General features: G+C 35.6%; 2 protein-coding genes and 1 long non-coding RNA gene across 4 annotated transcripts; all 3 read right to left on the bottom strand.

Moving 5' to 3' along the window:
* LOC101743951 (uncharacterized) lies at positions 1-3,365 on the bottom strand. 2 transcript variants are annotated; one of them, XM_004931826.5, is made up of 4 exons: positions 2,969-3,365; positions 2,745-2,875; positions 1,929-2,256; positions 1-1,016 (listed from the first exon to the last, which is right to left on the bottom strand). In XM_004931826.5, the coding sequence occupies exons 1-4, from the start codon at positions 2,987-2,989 to the stop codon at positions 936-938; spliced, it is 561 nt and encodes a 186-aa protein (XP_004931883.1). In that variant the 5' UTR covers positions 2,990-3,365; the 3' UTR covers positions 1-935. The 2 variants fall into 2 exon arrangements, with proteins under 2 accessions (XP_004931883.1, XP_021207516.1); XM_021351841.3 differs by having other exon boundaries at positions 1,929-2,148; positions 2,969-3,211.
* A 5,535-nt stretch (positions 3,366-8,900) lies between these two features.
* LOC101744193 (uncharacterized) lies at positions 8,901-10,081 on the bottom strand. Its single transcript, XM_021351842.3, has 2 exons — positions 9,841-10,081; positions 8,901-9,055 (listed from the first exon to the last, which is right to left on the bottom strand). The coding sequence occupies exons 1-2, from the start codon at positions 10,072-10,074 to the stop codon at positions 8,978-8,980; spliced, it is 312 nt and encodes a 103-aa protein (XP_021207517.2). The 5' UTR covers positions 10,075-10,081; the 3' UTR covers positions 8,901-8,977.
* Positions 10,082-13,957: 3,876 nt separating this feature from the next.
* Positions 13,958-17,446, bottom strand: LOC101744338 (uncharacterized). Its single transcript, XR_009976188.1, has 2 exons — positions 16,986-17,446; positions 13,958-14,184 (listed from the first exon to the last, which is right to left on the bottom strand). It is a non-coding gene; the product is annotated as an uncharacterized LOC101744338 (long non-coding RNA).
* Positions 17,447-18,767: the final 1,321 nt, after the last annotated feature.

Genomic DNA, 18,767 nt, shown 5'->3' with positions numbered 1-18,767 from the left:
TAAAACCACCGAATTACTTTATTATTTTAACAAAATACAGTTACATAACCTTCTTAACAGAATATACTAAAATAAGCTTTTAATCATGATTATTACAAACAATATTCTAACAGAAACGATTTTTAGAATATACTAGCTGACCCGGCAGAATTCGTAGTGCCTCAATCGATAAATAAAAGACACATCAAGGGGACACATCAAAGGAAAAACAAAATTGTTTGTTTTTATATAATTCCGAGCTTTTTTATATTTTTTCACCTTTTAAACTTTCCCTGGACTTCCACGAATAATTCAAGACCAAAATTAGCCAAATCGGTCCAGCCGTTCTCGAGTTTTAGCGAGACTAACGAACAGCAATTCATTTTTATATATAGAGATTATGAATATGAACGCTTGTATATTTGAATGTACATATGAGTGTGAGTAACAAACTCAATCACGCAAAAACGGCAAAAGGGACTTTAATCAACATTTGCATGATGATAGTTTATAGCTTGGATTATTACATATAATACTTTTTATCATGGTACATAACAAGTTCCGGCAATGCTAATAGTTACGAGTGAGTTTTCACAGGGTCGTGATTTTACGTAATAAGGGATTTATAAAATCGATTTTTGAATTTATTGACACAGACTGACAAAAGCATCTCTTTTAGTTGTATACTTTAAATTTAATTTATAAAACAATACACACATCGTAAACGATTAAGGCTATTTTTTTAATTATCATATAAAATGTAGTCAATAACAAAAACCAGTTCTATGTTGAGTTCCTTTGTTTTCTTTTAACCTTCAACTTACTTAATGGATATATTTTTGAGGACCGAAAATCTGTCCTAAATACGTAAGTTATTGCAGATACATTCAAATATTAACATCGATCTACCATCGTCCACAGTTCTAGTCTGTTTTGTCAATACATAATATAGTTTGTCATCCAACCAAAGAAGCTAGTAGCTGCGCGGAAACTCCTGACCGGTTGAATAATTCGTCATCATAATATATTGATGTTGTCTGCAATAAGTAAAATAAGTTTTAATCAGTATGTAATTTAACTTTATGTTAGTGTTCTATATTCGAAATATTTGAAGTATTCGCATCACTTTACACGTGGAAGGTAGCTGTGAATATCCGGGTTTTAAAATTACGTTTGTTGGATTTGAGTTTTATTTTTTGGTGGCTAAACTGTCGCAGTTCGCTTGATTTTAGGTGATTATAAAAAAACCCAAAAGCATCATAATGTGACCACCATGAGATATACCGATGGTAGGACCTCTTGTGAGTCCACACGGGTAGGTACCACCGCCCTGCCTGTTTCTGCCGTGAAGCAGTAATGCATTTCGGTTTGAAGGGTAGGGCAGCCGTTGTAACTATACTGAGATCTTAGAACTTATATCTCAAGGTGGGTGGCGCATTTACGTTGTAAATGTCTATGGGCTCCAGTAACCACTTAGCACCAGGTGGGCTGTGAGCTCGTCCACCCATCTAAGCAATAAAAAAAATATATATATAAAGATGAAGTCTTAACTGAATTAGAACAAGAGCGATTCTGTTCTTAAAGCTGCAACGAAGTAATTTTGGTAGAAATAAACAATATAGTGGTATCAGACCAGGGGATTTTTTATTATTATTGTGATGTATTGACTCTGAGTATGATTCGTGCTACGTAAACGTCTTCTGTACATTGGAAAAAACACAAGCGAGATTTGCGTGGATCTATCGCATGTTTCTTGTTACGTATGTGTTTAAAGATCTGTTGCACGTTCCCATATTATGTTTCGAGACTTAACTGGGCACTGCGTTTTTAGATTTTTTGAAAGTCAAAAGTATACGCTCCGTATAATATCCTCTTTGTAGCAGCATTTGGTGGTATCATGAGAAAACGTTTAGTATGGATTTTAATAGAAAAACAAAAAATGTACTCACGTATTCAGAATCTGTCGTTGTTTCATATGTGCTTTCAGTAGTAGATGGTTCGTCTGTCGTGAATGAAGTTGTTTCTGTGTTTTCAGTAGAAATATCTTCAGACTCTTCTTTATTTTTTTGAGGAATTTCATTGGAGCTAAAAGGAGTATCCTTTTGATTTCCCTTATCTCTTTCATTGATAGCATTATTGGAGTGAGAAAAAGTATCGGTGGCACCAGCTCTTGAAGTAATCATAGGCAAATTAGATTGAATTGCATTAAAAGTAGATCCAAAATATTTATTCGTATTTTTCATTTCTGTAAGCCGGAAGCCTATTAACGGTTCTGGACTGTAAGCATGAGAACAAAGTTAGTTGTAAACAGTAATGTATATTTTAAATAAGTAATTGATTCGTGAATTTAGGCGCTATGTGATTGGAATAATCTTGATGATTTATCTTAAAGAACACTAATTTCGTTCACACAACGGTTCGTTCTTTACTGGTGGTAGGACCTCTTGTGAGTCCGCGCGGGTGGGTACCACCACCCTGCCTATTTCTGCCGTGAAGCAGTAATGCGTTTCGGTTTGAAGGGTAGGGCAGCCGTTGTAACTATACTTGAGACCTTAGAACTTATATCTCAAGGTGGGTGGCGCATTTACGTTGTAGATGTCTATAGGCTCCAGTAACCACTTAACACCAGGTGGGCTGTGAGCTCGTCCACCCATCTAAGCAATAAAAAAAAAAAACACAAAAACACGAAGTATATACGAATCCAATATAGATCGTGTTGTATAAAAATCAGACTTCAACTAATATTTTCACAAATCTGAACTTACATGTTCAATTGAAAACCAAAATTGAAGACGCCATTTTGAAAAGCAGGCCGTATTTGTCTTTCATAATTTGCACTTCGGAAATGTAAAGGATTCGTTGAACAAAAACAAAACACCAACGACAGCACGAGAAACTGTAAATTGATTCATTTCATATATCATTAGTTAATCGCACAATATCCATAATCAAACAATTTGGTCATTGTATTTTCTCAAACTGTACTCACGTGTAAATAATTGACAACCATCTTCTTCTTTCATAAAAATAAGACACAAACACTGCTCAAATTGTTCTTGCTATATAAACCAAAAGAGAAACGAATTCCTTTTAACACATTGCAAAGTACGTTCTCTGATCTTGAGTGTGACGAATGATTTGAGGTATGCTGCGTAAAGATTTCCTGTTTGTTCGTGGAACTAAAACGTTTATCCATTTTTTGTAGGTCCGTAACTACGTACGATGCTGTACTCGCTCGACTTTGATTGCTAGGTTTTGCAGGTTGCAATTTAAAACAGATAAGAGGATAAATAATTACCAACGACACTGAGTCATCAAAAACTGATGAGTTTTTTTAAATATGTTGCTGTGGATATACTCGTAGACGTAGCTGACGGTCTAATGGTATCAAGCTTGTTACCAAGCCTCATAGGTATTAATTACAACCTGAATATCGAAACCCAACCCGACACATTTGTTAGTTCAACAAAGAAATAATGAACCAAATATTAAAAAAGATTATAGACGGTACTTACATCAAAAAATCAGTTAAGACTACTAAATGTCGAGGTTCAAATTTAATCGGAATTTTAAAGTAATCATCCATATTTACATTACAGAATATTTCAACATCCAACCATCGAAGTGGTTTATTTATTAACTGGTACAATATATGTGCTATGTGGATTATGTGCAAATTCTGACATGGATTGAGATTGTTAAATAATACTGTTATTAAATGAGTTTTAGTTATTATGAGATCAAGAGCTAATAAATAAATAAATCAGGAGTCCACCAGCTGTTTTTATTTTTTATTGCTTAGGTAGGTGAACGAGCTCACGGTCCACCTGATGTTAAGTGGTTACCGCGTTACCGGAGTCCATAGACATCTAAAACGTAATTGCTGCCACCTACCTCTTCAACAATAAAAAAGTATTAGTTTACTAATTTCAGTTACCATTTGCTGAATTTTTGCCGGCTTACTTCATACATACAATCAATAAAAACAATAAATAAATATTCAGAGATCGAGTCGGACAACAAGTCGGCAAATTGGAAAAAATGGCGATAGCAGTGTTCGAATGGTATGCAACCGCAATTCAGCTAGGGAAGGAACCTGCCGATATTCAAGCTGCAACATTCACGTCAATCATAGGACCAGATGCAATTGATATCGACAACAGTTTTAATTTGAATACAATAGACGAAGAAAAGCTATGCATAATTATCGGTAAGTCCGAAGAATTTCGCGCCGAAAAACAACGTGTCGCTCGAAAGGTATGTTTTCTTCAAAATTGAGCAACATGAAGACAAATCATTTAACGAATTCATTACTAGAATCAAAACATAAGCAATCAAATGCGAATTTGGCTCTGGAATTGATTGAAGAAATGCTGAAAGACAAGATTTTATTCGGAATAAAATCAACCCAAATCAAAAAAAAAATGCTCACCGAAGAAAACTTAATCTCACAAAAGACACAACCATCTGTAAAAGCAGTGAACAAGCCTCCAAACAACTTAACGAGTTTGAGAACAGCAACAAGAGTGAAACAAATACTCACAATCAAAAGTAAGAACTTCAGAAACGAAAAATTTGATTGTAAAATATGTGGTTTATGCCACAAAGAAAGGTCATCCCAAGCTTACAACAAATTATGCAAAAAGTGCGACAAGGTAATTTTGCAAGGATGTGTCATTCAATGCCAAATTCAATTGAAACGAAAAAATAAAATAAATACTTAAGAAGAAAATTTTACTTCAGAGAATTCAGAAGAATCATTTATAGGGCAAATAAGTGTCGGCAACTCCAAAGATTGGACAGAAAGTATCCAAACTGCACCAAAGGATTTTGGCAAATTAGATTATCAAAAAGAACACAAAAGATACTGACATTTTCTACACCATGGGGAAGAGAAAGAAAGAGAATTCATTCAAAAGACTTCCATTCGGACTATCGTCAGCACCTGAAAATTTTCAAGAAATTTTGACTATTCTTCTCAGTAAATTCAAAAATGTAAGAGTATCAATCAATGATATCTATATTCATGCCAAAAAGAAGGAAGAGCTACAGAAAACGGTCAAAGAAGTAATAGAGACATTGAAATTTTCTGGTTTCAAGCTCAATCAAAGCAAAGGCATCTTTGAAGCCAAAATAATATTTTTTTTTGGGTAATGTAGTCTCAACCAAAAGTTTAAAAGCAGATCCTGAAAAAGTTATAGTCATAGAGTTCATAAAAACACCACAGAACAAAAAAGAACTGCAAAGGGTACTAGGAATGATAACATATTTAAGTACTAGTAATAAAGTATAAGTGTTTAATTAACAAACCCTTTGAGAGATCTGCTTCACAAGGAAACAAGTTTCAACTGGGAATTCTATCATGATGAAGCACTAAACTAAAATAAAAAAGTTTTACAGAATCCACCAATGTTAAAATTATAGGATGTAAACAAACCAGTCACACTAAGCGTGGATGTAAGCTCAAAGAATCTGGACCAGTACTTCTGAAAAGCCAACCAGTAGCTTATGGAGCCAACATTGACTAAATCCAAACAAAATTATCTTATTTGGGTACAAAATTTCCATGAGTATGTCTATGGCAATGAGTTATTAGTCGAATCAGATCACAAGCCGCTCAAGACAATATTCAGAAAAAACATTCAGTCAGCCCCAGCTAGAATTCTACGTATAATGCTCAAACTTTTTTTTTTTTTTTTCGGGCCGGGGGCCGAACCTCCTACGAGGTCCCCGCGCATACGGGGTGCGCGGGGTATGTGAGACTCAACGATCTGCAGGTGTTGAGAGCAGATCGCGGGCCCAAGGATTTTAGGGCCCACCCACTAAACGACTCCCCTGCACTCTTACACCCGACGTCCGATCCTCTCCGAGGTCAGAACCCGGATGAGGTAGGGGGGTTACCGCGGTCAACACTACAACCAGACGGCGCGGCTCACCCCAAGGACGCCCAGCCGACGGAGCTTTCGAGGCGAATCGAAGGCTCTGAAACGTCGGCCGTCTGGGTACGGCAGCCTGTCAGGCTGCCCAGACAGTGCCGCTGGTGTCCCGGAATACCCCGCTGGTATAAGGCTCAACCTAACACCATATTCATCAAATATTACATTTTAAAAGGCATAGAAATACCATTAGCAGACTTTTTAAGCCGTGATTGTGACACTTCAAAACTGAACGACTATCAGGAAGAAGACCTGAAGATCACAATAATATTACCAACAACATTTGACTCCACAGAATAGTTGATCAAAGCAACAAAATTTCCAGAAAAAGTTGGTCGACTCCCTACAGAACTGCATCACTACTTCAATTTCAAAGAAGAGCTATCAACTTCAAAGGTCACACAATTGTAGTGCCCAAACACAAGTACCTCAGTACCTCATGCTAAATTACATACACCAAGGCCACCTTGGAATTCAGAGCTGCTTGAAAAGAGCACGCCAATTGATGTATTAGAGAGGACAATATGCAGACATTGTGAAACTGGTTAGAAGCTGCTCAGCATGTGAAAAAACACAAAAGGACTATACCAACTATACCGTGGCAGTCAAAAGAATTTTATCTCTCCCATAGCAGATCGTGGCATCTGATTTATTGGAACTAAAAGGATACTATAAGGATAATAAGGATAGGAATATACTGTTTTATATTGTATTTTGTGACAGTTAGATACTTAGACTTTCAGTTACTTAAGAGGCCGTCGACAACTGAAGTGATTAACCATTTAAAACAATGGTTATCTACGCATGGAATACCTGACGCTCTCGAATCAGACAACGCCCCATAGTACATGCCCAGAGAACTCAATGACTTCCAGAAAGAATGGCGTTTTAAGTACTCAAAATCCAGTCCTTACCACCCCCAAGGTAATGGCTTAGCCAAAAGAAACCGCAAAAAACCTACTAAGGAAATGCATTATTGATAAATCGGATATCTAACTTGCTCTATTAAACTGGAGAAATACAACTGACTACCAAGATGTTCAAGATTCGGAAGAGCCATGAAACCAGTCAACATATTAGATTTATAACTCAGCATAGTCAATGTAATTAAGTTGTTTTCTCTAAAGAAGGGAAGATGTAACGTGTATGCAGCCTAATTTCGGTTCTCATAACATTAATCTTTGATGACCACTCTACAAAATAGCCCTTGACTGACCCGCAATATTCTCTACGACGCCGCGACGTACATGTTAAAAAGATGTAAAAACCTACCTGTGATTAACTAACAATAAAAATGTAAGCCCGATCGTAACATTTGTCATTTATCAAAGAACCCAAACTTTATAATTATTATTAACACTAGCGGAGATTGTTAACTAGCCACCTTACCATTATGATAATATCTACTAATATCTACAATCATCCTCGTTTCTGCAATAATGAGCCCATGCGAAGATAATTTTTCTTGGAAATAATAGTTATTTTGGAATTTTCTAAGCAAATGAAGAATGAAAAATAGTCGGCTTATGTTTGTAAATGGCTTACTACAAATATTACTTTTTCAAAAAACTGTTTGTTTGTAGTTCGATTTTCTAATTTCCAGGACACACTACTCTTTCAAGGTGACTGAGTTTTAATGATTCCTACTGTGAAATACATTCAACAATGTTTTAAAGAACGCTAATATTGTCCCGGCCGCTTGATCATACGATCCAGCCAGCTATGTCGACTAGACACTCAGAGACTAATAAAATAATACTAATATTCGATTCAAACATAAAGTACTGAAACAAAGATTGAAATGCATTTATGCATTCTTTTTTTGCTCTCATATTTTATCCAATTAATACATCACTTTTATCACTACCTTATTTGTTTGCCAGCATGAGGAAATAGCGATATTTTTCCGTTTATTGCTTATATTATTATATTCATCAATGATTACTTTTATTGGTAAATTGATAGCATCATTATTGTTATAAGCCGACAAAAAATGATTTTGGCGTCTTGCAATAAAAAAGTAGCTTATTCTAGTTCAGCCGTAACAGATTTCAATATTTACCGAACATTTTCATATTTTGAGCATGAAGAATTATTTTAGCCGCGATAGTCAAGGTACGTAAATTGTCATGAAAAAAAAATAAGCATGCAATTTGAGCAATTGGAAATCTATTTCATATAAAATTGAATTTTCGCCACGGCTGTGCTGCCGTCATCCTCAGATACTTAGATACCTTATGTTCTTTGCAGTTCCGCTCACTTTAAGCCGTTAGTTAAAGCACCATTTGATTTCCCGACTTTGGGGCTGAACCTCCTTACTAAGGGACTAAGATCGCGCGCGAGACATGTAGGACTCAGACGCTGAACGCAATATACCCCCAACCGTTCGCTCTTTATATCATGCCATGGTAGAGTATTACTAGCGCGCGGCGCGGTTCGCAGTCACCCCATAACTTTCAGCGAGGGGAAAATGCCTTCTACAGGCGCGCCAGGCTAGAGCTCTCGGGCCCCCGGTTTGAAAGCTATGGATGGTTGTGGAGAAAAATCAGATAAATATACTTATAGTGTATATGTCTACAAATATGCAAATGTAGATAAATAAACACCCAGAAAAAGAAAGAGAAACAAACCTGCTCATCACACAATATTTTTCCGATGTGGGAATCGAACCCACGACCCTCGCCGCAACAGTCAGGATCGCAAACTACTGCACCGCCGAGTCAGTAAACAATGCAAGAATGTTTCAGTAACGATCATCACAAACAATGTTCGAACAGAAATGATTTCTTGCCGATATTATAATTCATGCATATGATACAAATACCTATATCATAAACAACAAGAACAAGTTAACGAAAAAAAAAAAACAATAAAAAGTATTGATTTTTTGTTTGGTCTTCTAAATTCAGTCAGGTTACAACTTATTTGATGGATGGATTTTACATACTGATAATTGAAAATCTACACACAAAACGTAAAGTGCTGCCAGGTTTTTATTAAAATTAAATTTCATACAGTAAATACCACGGTGTTTAATTTTAATCTACTTTATCATTACTTAATCATCCTGCCATAGATTCTAGTATCTTTTTGGGAAGTCCAAACCGGTTCAATATTTTGTCATCAGGTATTGATGTTGTCTGCAAGTGGTACATAATTTTATGAACAATAAATTATAATACTGTAAGTCACGGTGTTTTAGATTCTAAAAGTTTTTCTTCTGCATCACTCTACCTAAGGAAACAAGCTGTATAGTTTGCACTTGAGTTTTGTTTTGTTTTTGGCTGATCTGAGTCACGAGCAGTCTGCTTGTAGGTAGGAGTGAGGAGTGTCATAGCGTCAGCGTCCATTTTAAGACATAAAATTGAAGTCTCAATGGAATCGCAATAACGGTAATCCTGCCTTAAAGCTGAAAATATTTATTTAGGATAGAAATAAACATTACGGTGTTATTTTGTAACTATTAATCTATTACTTTACGCTCTCAGCAGCTTCATATGTGGCTCTCCTATCGAGCTTGCAGTTGCTTGAGTATACACTGCGTTTTTAGATTCTATTGAAATACATAAAATATACGTAACAACGTCGAAAGTATTTACGACAACTCGTATTTTCGCAACTTTTTACAAAAGGACATCCCATAGCATTTGGTGAATACTGCAGGAGGAAAGTTCATTCCAAAGCGGATACATGACAATTACGTTAGTTAGTATATGTGTGTTATTTCTAAATATGATGGACGAAGCTTGATCTCGATATGTAGTGGACGGTGCGATAGTACATTGAAGATGTTGGAATCATCTCAATTATTTCCTAAAAGCACTCCTTGAACCAATAGTTGGTGGTGGTGTGAAAACTTTTTTGGATAAGTAGCCTCAAACTGTATCAGCGGTAATCTATTGCATAGTTTAATGTAGGTACTCACAAATCCAGAATCTGTGGATGTGTCGTATGTGTTTTCAGTAGAAATTTCTTTATTTTTTTCAGGAATATCACTGAGGTTCAAACTAGTGTCGTTTTGATTTCCCTTTTCATTTTCATCAGTTACTTTATCGGAGAATGGAAAAGTGTCCATGGCTACAGCTTTTGGTTTGGTAGCAGGCTTGTTCGGTTGAATTACACTAAAAACAGGCTCAAAAGGTTTGTTCATGTTGTGCATTTCTGCTAACCTGAAGACTATAAACAATTCTGGACTGTAAAACGTTAGAATTAAATTAGTTACGCCGTAAACAATAATGTACATATTAAATCTGTTATTTATTCAGTGTGTATGCAAATATGATACAAATTCTCGAGCTTTTGGTTTGTTTTGTTAAGAGTAATTTGAGAATTTTATTTTTAAGTACACTAAGTATTCATTTAAAATAATCGAAATACGTACGAATCCGATTCAGATTGTGTTTTTTAACAATCAGAGTTTATGTACTATTTTTGGTAAATCTACACTTACAATATGTTAAAATGAAAATCAGAATTGAAGATTCCATTTTGCAAAATAGGTTGTATTTGTCTTTCATATTTCTCGCTTCGAGAATGCAAAGTTTTTGATGAACAAAAACAAAACAGCAAGGATGTCACGAAAAACTGTGAATTGAATTATTTCAAATATTAGTTCATCGCTCGAATGAAAATATGCGAATGCAATTATATTCCAATTTCGTTTTTTGGTTAATTTCTGAACTGGACTCACAGGTGAATAATTGAAATCCATGCTCGCTGCTGCAATTTCTTGTTGTGTGAACGAAAAGAGAAATGTATCGCTTTTAAAACATTGCGAGCATGCTCTGATTTTATGTGTGACGATCAATTTGTGATTACCAAGATTTCTTGGTTGTTTTTGAAACTAAAGCGTTTAGCTGTTTTTTTAGATGCGTAACTACATATACTGTTCTCACTCGATTTTCGTTCCTAGGTTGCAATTGAAACCAGTTAAGCGTATATAGGACATTCGGAAGATATCGAGACTGAGTCAGTAAAAATATTTTTAAATATTTACTAACAATCACGCCACGTTAACTGGTCCCGTGATAAGTTCGTAAAGAACTTGTGTTACAGGTACCAGATATCGGAAATAAATGTAAGATTTTTATTATACACATACATATATTTAATATACATCCATAACCCTGGAAAAGACATTTATATTTATCATACAAATATCTTCCCTTGGCGGGATTCGAACCCGCGACCCCCTAGTGTAGTGACCATGTCACTTACCACTACACCAGACGGACGTCGAAAAGTAAAAAGTGACGAGTATTTTTAAATATTTGTTTCAGTGGATGCAGACGAGTCTGACGGCCCAATAGTGTTAAGCTTAGTAATAGGTCAAGCAATTCATAGGTATTGTGAAGTCATTTTATTACTTCATTTATCCACAGGTCGGTTCTGCGACAGCACTCCTGCCTCCCATCAATACAAAGAAATTTCACCTCCTACGAGGAGACGAAAACCGGCCTTTGACACTATTGCTTGTAGGACGGAATTTGCCAGACGACAGATTTATTCGGGAGGTAGCAGAATTTATAATAAAGAAAATATATCTCAGCATGCTTAAATAGGTATGATGTTAAAAATAATCTGAAGTCTTGGCTCCTAAGCTTAGACTATTTTGAAACAGAACAAGTCGTGTTGTAAAAATGTATAATGATGTATATATAGGTATAGTATATACTGTTCATTTATTGTAGCTATTTTTTTATAGGGTAGAAGTGATGATGATGTTATGTGCGATATATAATATAGGTCATATATAACGTAATATTTTATTATACTTTATTGTATGACACACATACACACACACAAACACATACACAACACACACACAAACACACACACACTCACACCTACGTACTATATTTATACAGATCGCTCTTCCTGGTTAACTTACTTACCTGGTGACCTAGCACTGAACCACTGACTTTTGTAATACAGGTTTTCCTAGCATAAAAGTCAGGGAATATTGTTATTGTATACCTCATAAAAAGCCATGTAGGTATATTATTATACTAGTGTTAAGAATTCTTGTACGTGATTTTATTTTAAGAGGTTTGAATAAAAATATTATTATTATTATTGTTAAAGCTCTTGAGATGATCAAATTCGAAATATTTTGGAGGCTAAATTCAGCCTGTATTTACACTACTTGTACTAGAAGACTCTTGACTCTTCAACCCAGAACCCAATAATAGTAGTACTCAGTAGTATTTAATATACAATAGTAAAAAATGGGCTAACCCAACCTTGCCCACAAGACGTTAAATCATCAGTAAGAATTTTAATTGGGTAAGTTAATTCCTAATAAAATCTGCTTCATTGTTCGTTGGATTACTTATTATGTGGTATATAGTACACAATTAGGTTTTCTTCATGATTTCAACCACTTTATTGATTTAGAATTTTTTTAATCAATTTCTCTAACCTAATTGTTCTCTCTCTCTAATTGTTCAACCCTTTTTTTATTGCTTAGATGGGTGGACGAGCTCGCAGCTCACCTGGTGTTAAGTGGTTACTGGATCCCATAGACATCTACAACGTAAACGCGCCACCAACCTTGAGATATAAGTTCTAAGGTCTTAAGTATAGTTATAACGGCTGCCCCACCCTTCAAACCGAAACGAATTACTGCTTCACGGCAGAAATAGGTAGGGTGGTGGTACCTACACGCGCGGATCACAAGAGGTCCTACCACCCGCCCTGAAATGGGTTCTGTGGTCTTTAATAATCTTTTTGCAAAAACAGACCGTCTTTATTTTTAATTATTGTGATTTAACACAATAACAATAACGCCTAGAACAATTTCGTATCGACATACGTACTGTTGGCTATGTCGGGTGCGTCCATTATTTCATGAGGCGCTACACGTTTCAGTGCAATTGAGTACACAAGTATAACTCGGTTACTTTTTGGTTAAAATTCGTATTCTATTAAATAAACGAGAGCGACGTTTTAAAATAATACTAGAGGTCCCGCAGTAGTCGAAATTCGCCTATAATTAATTGGAATTGTAAGTTTGTACACTATTATGATTGTGTTTTATACTTCTATAATCGCAATTTTCGCCAAGGCTACACTATAAAAAATATTAATAAAGCCAAACAATATTTAATCTATTCTCAATTTGACAACAGACGTCAAGAACAAAAATGTGACAATAAACAGTATGCATGCGTGTGTGCGTCAAATACATGGTATGTAGTGTGTGTAATGTTTTCTTTATTGATTTAATGTATGTTTTATGCATTATTTTAAAAAGATATTAGCATTGTGCACTTCTTCTCTATATTCTCTATAAGTGTAGGAAATTTCATACTCCTCCGTCCGCGCAATTTTCGTAAATAGGGATACCAAGTTTTTGCTTCACGTATTAATAAAAAAAATACAAAATGTGTGCAATTCACACGTGGTAGAAGTGAAACCTTCCAAAATTAAAATACAATTATCCTAAACGTCTTAAGTATATGTAAAATTTTGTCATTAGTAAATAATTGTAAGGTAGCGCCCTCTGTGAATTGATATTTTAATTTCACGTATAATCCTAAATTAAAATTCACTACAAGAGCTTTCATACACACGTTAGTATTAAAAAATCTCACAGATGGCGCTGTATTAAATAGTATCTATATTTCTGTCTCATTCTTTGCTGGTTTCATCCTACACATTTTTGTATTTGTGTCTCTTACCTGTCGTTTTTTCCGTTGCATCCGGTTTGAAATCACAACGATTCTAAATAAGTTTTCACTTCAATATAGGGCCGAAGTGTCAATTGTATGACTTTTAAATGGTAGTCTTTCAAATCGAAATTTTTTAGCGAATCGCACGTAGTGATGTAAACTAAACTAAACGTCTTAGCCGCCAATAATGTGATGGCAAGATTATTAAAATAGGTGCTTTAGTTTATTCATTTCGTTGGTCTACTGGTTAGTGATTCTACTGCACCATGGTGTCCGAGTACGATTCCCAGTCGGAGTCATTATCATTGCTAAAGTTATTTGCTGATTGCTAGTTCTGGTGTCGTTTATTCGTTTGTAAACAATAAAATATTTTATTAAATGGCAACAATTTAATTCAATTTATATAATCCTGTCGTGGCTGCCCTGAAAACGATCGGCTACATTTTATGCGCAATGTTTTCGCACGTAGCTTGGGTCGGTAGCGCTTCCTAGCCTCATGTGAATTAACTTTTCTCGCTAGACATGACATTTCGTTCAGTCTATAGCGGCCTCGTTCCATTTGAAGCAAGCCGAGCCTGACACCACGTTTCAATGTCCTGGAAAAAAGTCTCATTAAGTATCATTAAGGAGAACTCACAATTTTTTTAGTTTACTTGCACAAACGTCTTATTTCACGGACAGAATTTTTTTATTTTTTTATTTTTTTATTGCCCTTGTAGGCAGACGAGCGTACGGCCCACCTGGTGGTGAGTGGTTACCGTCACCCATGGAATTCAGCAATGCCAGGGCCAGAGCCAAGCCGCTGCCTATCGCTTAATACTCTCCACAAGCCTCGTTTGAAGAAGGACATGTCATAGCGCTCGGGAAACACCGTGGAGGGGAGCTCATTCCATAGCCGGATGGTACGTGGTAAAAAAGATCTCTGGAAACGCACTGTGGATGACCGCAGTGGCTCCAGGTAGTATGGATGAACTCTACTCTGGTGGCGGGCGGTGCGATGGTAAAAACGAGATGCCGGTATCATCTCGAACAATTCCTCAGAGCACTCCCCATGGAACATACGGTACAAAATACAGAGGGTCCCTCCGCAGACCCAGAGGTTCCAAACGATCCGTGAGAATGGGATTATCGACAATTCGAACGGCCCTCCTATGTATGGAGTCAAATGGAAGAAGCTGGTATTTGGGAGCCCCGGCCCAGAGATGGGAGCAGTACTCCACGCGAGGCCGAACTTGTGCTTTATAAAGAAAAAGTCTTTGTCCAGGCGTGAAGTACCGCTTCGCTCTGTTGAGGACTCCCAGCATTTTGTTTAATGGTTAGCGGTGCTAACGCTGTCCTTAAAAATTCGAAGACTGATTTTTTTGTATTAACAAAGTCGGTTTGTATCAATAGAGTGTTTTATCCATCAAAACGAATTATTTCGTTGCAGGAGTGGCAATTACAATTAAATCTACACAGGTTCTCTGTCATATTATGAAGCATAATTATCTGTTGTTCAGGTTTGATTTTTGTTTCTCGATATAGTTTTCTAAAAAAAAAAATGAATGATACGGTTGTTTTTTGAACAAACACAATCTGGGTTAATGTGGTAAAACATTCTTTGAGATTTTATGCCCATTTGTTGACTGTGAGTTATGAACGTCTGTAACACTGCGATTGACTATATTCATAAACTGTATATTTGAACGCCAAGGACACGACTGGACGTTGTTACGAGTACTACACCTTCATTTGATGCTACTGTACTGTATTAAAACGATTTTTTTTTTAATTTATGAGCAGTGGAGCTCACGACCTATCTCAGATAAGCGATTACCGAACAATGATTAATATTAAACAGTAACGCCACAATGTTGTTACTCATCTAGAAGCATGCATAGAAATAGTTGTGATCGTCGTTGAAGTCGTAGAAGTCATCATGGCCGGACGTAAGACGGCCGGTGCATTTATATCCAGCAATGCAACGGTATTCGAATCCGGCAGGCAGGTATCTATTTTTCTAATGAAATACGTACTTAACAAATGTTCACGATTGACTTCCACGGTGAAGAAATAACATCGTGTAATAAAAATCAAACCCACAAAAATATAATTTGCGTAATTACGGGTGGTAGGACCTCTTGTGAGTCCGCACGGGTAGGTACCACCTCCCTGCCTATTTCAGCCGTGAAGTAGTAATGCGTTTCGGTTTGAAGGGCGGGGCGGCCGTTATAATTATACTGAAACCTTAGAACTCATATCTCAAGGTGGGTGGCGCATTTACGTTGTAGATGTCTATGTATTTCAGCACTTCTATAAACGAATTTATTTATTAAACTATTATTCCAATATTTATTATTGGAACGAACTTCCTTATCATACGTTTTGTTGGCGGCCTAAGGGGCTATCGAAAAAAGTGAAACGACAATAAATCAACACCTAATAAATCTGATATAACAAAAAACCGACATCATTTTTGCAGTGATTTTTGAACGCTTCCCGATCATTTAGGAAACTGAAACATTTTCCTTTCGTAGTAGAAATATACTAGTATAACCAGGAATAATACCCGCATTTTCCGATTAATTTGGATGCTTGGTGTATGTCAATTTAAATTAGTATGGTATTTTAATTTATTTAGCTCATAACTATTGACAGGTATCGGTGAACAATAGCCGAGTGATTTCAGATTATGAATGCCACTGCCGACCATGACATAGAGGTCAAAGACTCACTACTGAGGAATTATTGTTGTGGGAAAATTATATTCGAACCAGAGAGCTACATCTTGGTTGATTTTGGCGTTCTTTTTAGCATCTAGACGCTTTGACGGCATCTTATATAGATAATTTACATATTTTTTTAAATCACAGTATGGTTCTACATTACGTCTATGAGATAATTTTTGTTACAAAATAATTAACAGCTCTATATGTTCATCAAAATATATTAAAAAGTAAAGCTCTAATGGAGGTTCAATACTTTGGAGATAAGATATAATTATTATCCGAGATTCTGAGTGATACGAATAGAGACGTAGAGGGAAGGGTTTGTAGAAGTTAGTTAAGACTTTTAATTCGAATCCTCACGGATTACTTCGGTACTCAAGAACACCTAATGAACTTGGCTGAAGATGCAAACTACCGATCCTGCATGATTTAAGGAATCGTGCATTATAATATAATGCAGGAATCATGTATTATAATATAATTATAATGATATATTATGATTCTGCTGGATGACTGCCATATAATGATTCTGCTAGATGACTACTAGCAGAAGAGTTTATTCTGATATGTATTTCGGGAAACGAAATACCACATTTTCACATGCAACTTTGTAACTTAGGAACGTTGACTCTACTGAACAAGGCATCGATTACGCACATTATTTTTTAAAAGGGAAAAGTAACACTGACCTGGATACCTTTCGATTTATCTTGGGGTCAGAGATACTGTATTCTAATTTAATAAACTTAATGATGGTACGAGTTGTCCAGCCAGTGTTTTTCATGAGTTTCTTGATTGCAGACAAAACGATCTCCCCCGTGTTGAATGTATTATTTATTTTAGCCATTATACGTATACTGTTTTATTCATAAATATTCTAGAAGGAACGTTCGGTTGTAATAATTTTGAAGGCTTTAGGACACGAATTGTAATACCGCGTTGACGTACAAATAGTAAATTTCATTTTTTGACGTTAGTCTTTGCGCTTTTTAAAACGCCATAGAAATAAGTATATAACGATCATTGACCTTTTTTATGATTGAAAAACCGTTTCGAGGAAAAGGCTGGTTAATTCTAGAAAATTCATTCTTAAGGATTTTTTTCTTTGATTACCATTAATGTTACTCAAATAGTGTTTGACTTTAGCTATATAGTCTTGAAATGTCGCCATGATTGGCTTGATAGAAACAGATAATTTAGAACGATAAAGGAGGTACTCATGCTTTGAATACTGTTATGACTTATAGTCCTGTTCATGAATACAATGTACATATAACAACCCGAACGTGTTTTTAGAGATACTGTGCTTAGTTCGTGTAATCTATATATATAAATTGCTGTTCGTTAGTCTCGCTAAAACTCGAGACTGGCTGGACCGATTTGGCTAATTTTGGTCTTGAATTATTTTTAGAAGTCCAGAGAAGGTTTAAAAGGTAGATAAATATGAAAATGCTCGGAATTAAATAAAAATCACAATTTTATTTTTCCTTTGATGTGTCCCCCGTCGGACGGATTCCTTTTGTTTGTTTTAAGATTACTAGATGACGACCGAGCTTTGCTCGTTTTTTTTTTTGATAACGCCATCTTGTTGTGTCTTTAAAGCGGTCAGTTGCCCTCAATTACGAAAAATAGTATTATTATTCGCCAATAGATGTCGGGAAGAGCTGATTATGGAAAACACGAATAAAACAACATTTTCTGAAAATAAATCGTTGCTAGATCGATTTATCACCCCCGAAATCCCCTGTATATTAAGTTTTATGAAAATCGTTGGAGCCGTTTCCGAGATTCAGATTATATACATATATATTAATATACAAGAATTGCTCGTTTAAAGGTATAAGATTTTATACAAAAGTTTAGGTCTTTTATTTATCGATTGAGGCACTACGAAGTCTGCCGGGTCAGCTAGTAGAAAATATTGAAAAGTATTTATTAAATGAACGGGCTTTACTTTATGTCACTGATTATGTCACATCCCTACTAATATATAAATGCGAATGTAAGTTTGTTTGTTACGCTTTCACGCGAAATCTACTCAACCGATCATCATGAAACTTTGTACACATATTCTTGGAGGTATTAGAAGTAACATAGGATACTTTTTATTAGGAAAAAAATATTTTTTACGTAAAATTAAAATTGTTTGTCAAAAAAACCTCAAAATCTAGCTTCTTCAATGCCATCTACCGGTTCAGTAATGAAGTTCCAATCCTGAGTACTGTAAATGAAGTCGCGGGTAAAATTTAGCGTTATGCCAAAGTAGCTATTCCATGCGGACGAAGTCGCGAGCAAAAGCTAGTTTTCAAATAAAATAGTTATTAAAAAAACTATGGTGAAACTTTAAAAAATACTCAAATTATTTTCTTAAATTGGTCTATATTTTCTAAAAACATTGATTATTTGTCTATGCCCTTTTGGAATTTGCTTTAAGTGTAAATCAAAGCAGTTAACTTTTGACTATGGCCATA

The sequence above is a fragment of the Bombyx mori genome, chromosome 22, assembly GCF_030269925.1.
Source record: "Bombyx mori chromosome 22, ASM3026992v2".
Classification (NCBI taxonomy): Eukaryota; Metazoa; Arthropoda; class Insecta; order Lepidoptera; family Bombycidae; genus Bombyx; species Bombyx mori.
Note: the sequence above shows the minus strand (reverse complement) of the source record. Positions and strands in the feature narration are given on the sequence as shown.